The following is a 7,467-nucleotide window of genomic DNA, read 5'->3' on the forward strand; positions in this document are numbered from 1 at the left end:
CTTCCTGAGCTAAGGCAAAAATGTGTGAGCCGGAGGCTAAAGAACTGTGAGCTACCTCACACTAACTCAGCTTAGAGGGAACACTGCCTGTGAGGTAGGTGGGGCTGAGAGAGCTCTCCCGAGAACTGCCCTTGAGAGAACAGCTCTGAGAGAACTTGTGACTGACCCAAGGTCACACCAGCAGCTGCATGAGGAGGAGTGCGGAATCAAACCTGGTTTCCCCAGAATAGAATCCATGCTCCTAACCACTACCTACCTGCCTATCCGATTTTTACCCTGACCTTCCTCCAAGGAGCTCGGGAAGGCAGTCATGCCTGGCTCTCCCCTCCTCTGTTTTACCATCAGAACAACCCCGCGAGGGAGGTCAGACTGTGCAAACCAATGGCTCAAGCTCACCCAGTGGGCTTCACGATGCGTGGGCACAATGATCAGACCAAATGATGCCTGAACAAGGCTTTAGAAAACCTCCCTGGCTCAGACCCTGCCCCTGGCTCCTAGCAAAGAACTGAGTCCACGTCTTCAGCAGGGACCTCCAGTCTTATGTTCGGAATGATGCCTGAACAAGGCTTTAGAAAATCTCCCTGGCTCAGACCCTGCCCCGGCCCCTAGCAAAGAACTGAGTCCATGCCTTCAGCAGGGACCTCCAGTCTTATGTTCGGCAGTCAGGCAGACGCGCTCCTGTGACTCTCACCCCCAGCAGGCCTGGAAGGCAGCACCCCTGTCCTCCAGAGGCATGTCGCCTTGACCCACGGAGGCTCTGTCAGCCATGGGATTACTCTGATGCATCTCCCTGCTCAGGGGTGGCATTTTCTGCCCTCTGCCCAGCTCCCCCCCCCCCAGCTGAGAACTGACTCGGCTTCTTTAGCAGTGACACAACCGATCCGGCTGGCAACGAGACTAGATCCCTTCTGTTCATGGGGGGTGGGAAGGCATGGATTTCTGCTCTTCTCCCAGCAAAGTGGGCAGATGCCGATCGCATGTGGAAACCACTCTCCTCTCCCTAACTGGACGACTGGCGGCGGCTTCTTTTTCTCTGTCCATTCAGGTCTATTTTTAAACACAGCCTCCAGGGACTGGGAGAGATTGGCTATAGGCATTGTGCTGGCTCCAGCCTTCTCCCAGCAGCCCAGGACCCCCTTTCTTCTCCCTAAGAGAGACAGTCTGGTGTAGTGGTTAAGTCTGCGGACTCTTATCTGGGAGAACCGGGTTTGATTCCCCAATCCTCCACTTGCACCTGGCTGGATGACCTTGGGCAAGCCATAGTTCTGATCAGAGCTGTCCTTGAAAAAAGAGCAGTTTCTGTCAAGAGCTCTCTCGGCCCCACCCACCTCACAGGGTGTCTGTTGTGGGGAGGGGAAGGGAAAGGAGTTTGTAAGCCACTCTGAGACACCTTTGGGTAGTGAAGGGTGGGGTATAAATCTAATCTCATCTTCTTCTTCTTCTAATCGCTCCCATCCCTCTAGCTTTATTCCTGGCCAGCCTCTCGGCCTCTGGTTCCCACAGAGGAAGAAAAGATTTCACCCTAATCCGCATGTGCTCAGGAGGTCTAACATTCAACACCAACGTGATCACATCTGCCTTCAAATTCTGCAACCAGATTTAAAAATAAATAAGTAAATAAACCAAACTATATTTTGCTACTAGAATAACTTATGCACATGCAACGTATTTGCAAAAAAATATACTTAACTGGAATGCTCACAGAATGTTTGGAGGAATGAGTGTTTAGTTTTTGAACTGGGCAAGGGAAACAGGTTTGAGATGTCAAAAAAGAAGGGGAGAAAAAATTAGTATGTTAGAGTGGGGGGAGGGGCAATGCCAGGCATCCCTGTTGAAAGTGTCTTTCTGTATCTCTCTCAGTTTCTAAGCCTGAGGCAGAAATGGACTGCCTTTTTAAAGACTTGGTAATCATGTGGGCTAGAAACTCACTCACTTTTTTGCTATAGACATATCAGGATTCTGAACTGGGTTTTGACTTGAGGAGCCAGCTTTAGTGCTCAGCAGTAAGACCAGGTCTTTCACAGAATCACAGAACTGGAAGATGCCATAGAGACCATCTAGTCCACCCCCCGCTCAATGCAGGATCAGCCTAGAGCATCCCTGACAAGTGTTCATCCAGCCACTGCTTGAAGACTGCCAGGGAGGGGGAGCTCATCACCTCCCTAGGCAGCCCATTCCACTGCTGGACTACTCTTCCTATAAATCCACCCACCCTAATATCCAGCTGGTACCTTTCCTCCTGTAATTTAAACCCATTATTGCGTGTCCTGTCCTCTGCTGCCAACGGGAATAGCTCTCTGCCCTCCTCTAAGTGACAGCTTTTCAAATACTTAATAGCAATATCATCCACACTTCAGCAGAACCAAACTGGCCTCTAAGCATGGGGAGGGGGGGGGGAAAGAAGGTCGTGTTTCTGAAGCTGTGCCTGGATGAGAACACCCCCCCTCTGAGCTGCAACAATCACCCTCCAAGGGTGCAAGAAGTTTCCATAGCTAGCTGGGGGGGGGGGGAGCGGGTGTGTAGAAATGCTTTCTTCTGTGACAAAACGCCAAACCAACATTTCAGGATGTGTTCATCTTGGCTGTTCCAAGAATCTTTTCCAATACAGAAGGGACACCCCTTCTTCACACGAGGAAATCCCTTCTGCTGTTTTGTTTCAGGCAGCCACCAGTGGCATCTACTCTGCTTGATGAAGGAAACAAACTGGCAGATAGGAGGAGGAAGATATCCGGGAGTGGACTGGGATGCTTTAACAGCCCTGGAGCCAGCTGACCAAGTGACCCCAATGGGCAGGCCGGTACCCAGGGCAATCGTCATTGCAGCCAAGTTGGAACTGAGCAGACCCAGCAGCATCGCCAGCCCCACTGGGCTTAGCTTGTCCCTGGCTGCCAGTAACCTTCCAGGACAGGAGCACATCAGGAACTTTCCTGGCAATTTCAAGGGACAGTCCGTCCCTGAGGATATCTAACCCATGTTCTTTTCCAGCAAGGAAAAAAGGAGAACACTGAGCTGCCATTCCACGTGACTTGACAAACTAAGGGTGCAGTCTTACACACGTTTACCTGAATGTGAGCCCCACTGAGTAGAATGGGGTTTGCTTCTGTGTGGACATGCCTAGGATTGCATTGCAAGCATGCTACACAACCTGAAAGCTTGCACTGCCCATTCCTGAACCTAGAGAACTGGATCTGACGCAAGGTATCCCCTTATCTTTCTGGCATTCCCCACCCTCACCCAGTTACTACCTGCTCTGCTCCCCAGCTCAACACCAGGGGCAATGACACAGCCTCCTCCGAAGCCCTGAGGGAATGAAAAGGCTGGTGGAGGCAAAATAAAACATCTTGGCACGAAACATCACCTTGCACTTTGGTCAGGATTCAGCCTGGATCTGGCTCGACTCGAGGAGTGAGTGAGCAGGCGCTGGACGGAGAACTGTACACCACAGAACATGGTCGAGCCTTAAAGGCTGATCCATACTTTCAGAGGGATCGCGTGAGACAGTCCTCCTGGGACTGTTCCACTTCAGAATTCAGCTGAAGGAAAGCACATGAAATCTCTCGTATAACAAAACACGACAATAGCCCGTGTAAAGTTAGAAACGCTACTCGGTGTACAGTTTTCATACACAGGCAGGTGGAGGTGACAGAGAGCTTCACATAAAGGAGCATTTAAATACATGACTCCCCTGCCAACATTCTGCTGTAATATAGTCCCAGGAGAGCTGTACTATGAAGTTATTCTGAATGTATAATTTGGTGATGGGTTAGCCAACAGGCATCCTTTGTAGGTGGAAACTTGGCTACAAGGTCAGAAAGCTTGCTATAGCTGGCCCATATTGAGAATTAGATTTCATTGCGATGGGACTTGCCTCCCCTCACACCAGGCCAGACTGGCTTAGCGATCCTGGAAGAATTTTTTTTGGCCTTCCTTGACAATGCATAGCTCACTTTCTCGAGTCACCTGGTGCCTCTCTCTTTTTTGCGGGCATCCCTGCCGCTGCAACCAGCGGTGCCCCTTGTACTCTTCTGCTTCTGACTGCTGCAACTTACAAGGGTGGATTGATCTTTAGAGGTTTGGCGTGTGGATGGGGTAAAGAACTGGACTTAATGGTCCTCTGGTTCTTTCCAACCCTAGGGTTCAAGCACCCCACATCTACACAAGGATGCTTGCGCAAAGCAAGTGCTGCAAGCTTTTGGATGGAGAAGAAAACATCTGGACACAGTAGGGTTTAGCCACATTCAAGAATCATGAGCCACATGCTCAAGGAAACATCCAGAGCAAAGTACATGTATGAAAATAAAACACACTGACAAACTCACACACACACACACATATATATATGCACACACATACACACACAACACCAGTCATTCACACTGTATGCACCAACCTGAAAGCATACTATAAACACCTGCACATTCATCAGGATACATGTATGGAAGTCGACCACAGTCCTGAGAAGGATCATGTTACTGGGGGGGAAACTCCCATATGCGCATGCATGTTTGTGAATCAATATAACCACCAAACGACAAAGACATACACGGAAATGTCATACAGAAAACTGACCGGTATGGTACATATGAGCGATACACATGTAACTGTACAAGAACTACCCAAAAGAACACACATCATACCCTGCACCCCACTTCCCCTGACACTGCACAGATCAGACCATTCATTGGGCTCATGAAACAGAAAGGGTGTATTGCAACGTATTTGGGTGTTGTGTGCCCAGATACCCACAGGTGCACGGGATACTCGAGCCACTTTCGTAGGAGTGTGTAACCCCCATGTTCCCTACCACTGTGACTGTTTACATCCATACAACCCCATGCTCATCAGGCAGGCTTTCAAGGCGGGAGGCGTTTCCTTCCGTCCTCCCTCCCCCTAGTCCAGTACATGCTGAGGAGAAATCTTCCGCTGCCCTCCCCTCCTGTGAGAGTCGAGGGGGGCAAGGGGTTGGAATTAGGGGTGCCTCTCCTCCCCCTTCCCCCGCCCAGTCCTCCTCACCTGCAGGACACGGTGAGCTCCACCTTGGTGGCGGGCACTCTGGACGGAGCGGGCTCCAGGTCTCCCGGCGATGCCATCCCCGCTGGACTCGGGCAGCGTTAGGGGCGAAGGGGGGCGCGCTCCATGGGGCGGGGAAACGGAAGCACCGAGGCGCCGGAGCCTCCTTCGATCGCGGCTCTGGCTCGCTCCGTCTAGCCGCGTCCGCTCCGGCTCCAGGTGGCAGCACGTGTGTATGTTGGGGGAGGGACCGGAGCGCGGGAGGCCGCCCAACTCGCTCGCCCTTCCTCGCTGGCCTCGCCGGTCCCCAGGGGGCGCCCTGGTGCCGCCGCGGCTTCTCTCCCCCGCCGTGCCACGCAAGGCGCTCTCCAAGGTGCTGAAGCCAAGGCGGACAGAGGCAGAGGCGAAGCCCCGAACTGTCCCGCTCCCTTGAGCTGTAGCGGCGCTTTGCGAGGCCGAAGGGGACTTTGCGCCGAAAAAGAGCGGACCCTTCCTCAGCGCCAGTCCACGCCCTCTCCCGTGCAGGTCCGCCCAGGCGCGGGAGGTGGGGCCGGGAGGAGAGGGCTCGCCTTGTTTCTCCTTCTTTCTCTCTCCCTCCCCTCCCGCCGCTCTGGTTTCTTTGCAGCCCGCAAAGCGGGCCAGTTTGAAAGCTCCGCCGCTTTTCCGATGCGTGGGTTGAGAGATATATATAGCATAGAGAAGGAAGGCGGGGGAGCAGCTCGCCTCGCCTGGACCCCGCGCCCTGAAGCCCAAAAGTGAGCGATATTCGGGGGAGGAAGTTAGACAAGTGCGCTCCTTTCCCCTCAGCTCAGTGCAACAAAAGTGAGGGGGCGCTGCTCCGCGCCTAGAATCCAACTGACACGTCGGAAAGGGCAGAAATTCTGCCCGGGAAAAGGGCCCTTTTAAACTTCAGATGGCCGTAGGGGATTTAGTTCAGGTGTAAGAGGAAAGGATTTTTGCTCTGAACACTTTAGTGAAACAAATACTTAAAACGTTCATACTTATATACTACATTTTATAGGTAATATATACAATTGTAGAAGAACTGCTGGTTTAGTGTTCCACTCATGAAGTCAGAGATGAGTAGGGAGAAAGTTCAACAGACTTTCACTGTTGTTGTTCTCTACTCTAGCCCTTAGTTCAAGAGCCAGGTCAACTTTACAGACCTATTAGTGGGAGGCAGGAGTGGACAATTCTTTGTCCCCCCCCTGCCCTACAGCCCATTTCTCCTCTATTTATTTAATCCTAGCCTTCCCTTTCTTGCTCATTGGCCTGACCCCACACCATTGTAGGTGCAGACTGCAGAGGAATCTAGTCCAGCAGTACTAGAAATCAACCTCCAAGGACTCTTACTTTGAAAATATTGCTTTTCCTTTCCTTATTTTGTCAGATTTCTTGTTCATCCATTTCCACTCCCCACCCCCCAATTACTTACAGAAAGTTCACAGACCAAACCACAGAAAGCCCTTCACAGGGCAGACTCCCATCTCTTAGAAAATACCAGCAAAGAGGGAACGACCAATGTCTCTCACAGCAGTTCAGCTTCGGACAGTTATAATCCTAAACACACAATTGAAGTAGTTCACTTGGCATGCTTGCCACAAAAAGGTGGTGCCACGGCTGTATGACAGAGGCACATCCTTTCTATACCGAAGGGCCTCTGTGCAATTCCTTGGCCTTTCTGCATAAAAAGCTCCCCAGGCAGCATGGCTCTAACAGTGGACCATAAGGATGTCCCTGCCTTAAAGACAGCTTCATATGAACAGCAGAAGGAAAAGGCTGATGAGAGCATCATTTGCGAAGAATATAATCCACCGACACCTCCCACCCCTCCTGCTTCACAGGAAACAGCCTACAACAAGCAAAACAGATCCAGTTTTTACATCACCCGTACCCACTGGAAAAGGCTTCCACAGATTTTTTTCTAGCGTAACTTCTGGAGCTAGAAGGTGCCGTTTCGTATCATGGTAGGCTCTCAAATTATCATGACAAGCTAACCCTCCTATCAGAACTCAGCCCCCTTCCCGCAGAGGGTCACGCAGCCTGGCTGTCAGACGCCGAAGCAGTAGGGGGAGCACCCAGAGGAGCCCATCTCTGCATCAGGAATTGACTGGCTGGATGCTCTCCTGCCTGGAAAGTCAGATTTCATAGACAACCCCCCCTCCCAATGTAAGATCCTAGGCTGTAACTGTATACTCATCCAGAAGTGCGCCCCCAGTGCTCAGAAAGGAGAGAAGATTTAGAGGTAGGATGTGGTGCAGTACGCTACACCAGTTTGGTGTAGTGGTTAAATGCACGGACTCTAATCCGGGAGAACCGGGTTTGATTCCCCCCACTCCTCCACTTGCACCTGGCTGGATGACAGGGTGTCTGTTGTGGGGGGGGGGAGGGAAAGGAGTTTGTAAGCCACTCTGAGACACCTTTGGGTAGTGAAGGGTGGGGTATAAATCCAATCTC

At 51.6% G+C, this 7,467-nt stretch overlaps 1 protein-coding gene across 1 annotated transcript in view; it reads right to left on the reverse strand.

Moving 5' to 3' along the window:
• The window catches only part of CPNE9 (copine family member IX), an 81,619-nt gene extending 76,529 nt beyond the window's left edge, over positions 1–5,090 (reverse strand). The window contains exon 1 of the mRNA XM_015421535.1: positions 5,014–5,090. Coding sequence (XP_015277021.1) covers positions 5,014–5,090 — 77 coding nt within the window. The remainder of the gene's footprint in view (positions 1–5,013) is intronic.
• Between the last annotated feature and the right edge of the window lie 2,377 nt (positions 5,091–7,467).

Source organism: Gekko japonicus, unplaced genomic scaffold (assembly GCF_001447785.1).
Source record: "Gekko japonicus isolate JY-2015 unplaced genomic scaffold, Gekko_japonicus_V1.1 scaffold1237, whole genome shotgun sequence".
Taxonomy (NCBI): Eukaryota; Metazoa; Chordata; class Lepidosauria; order Squamata; family Gekkonidae; genus Gekko; species Gekko japonicus.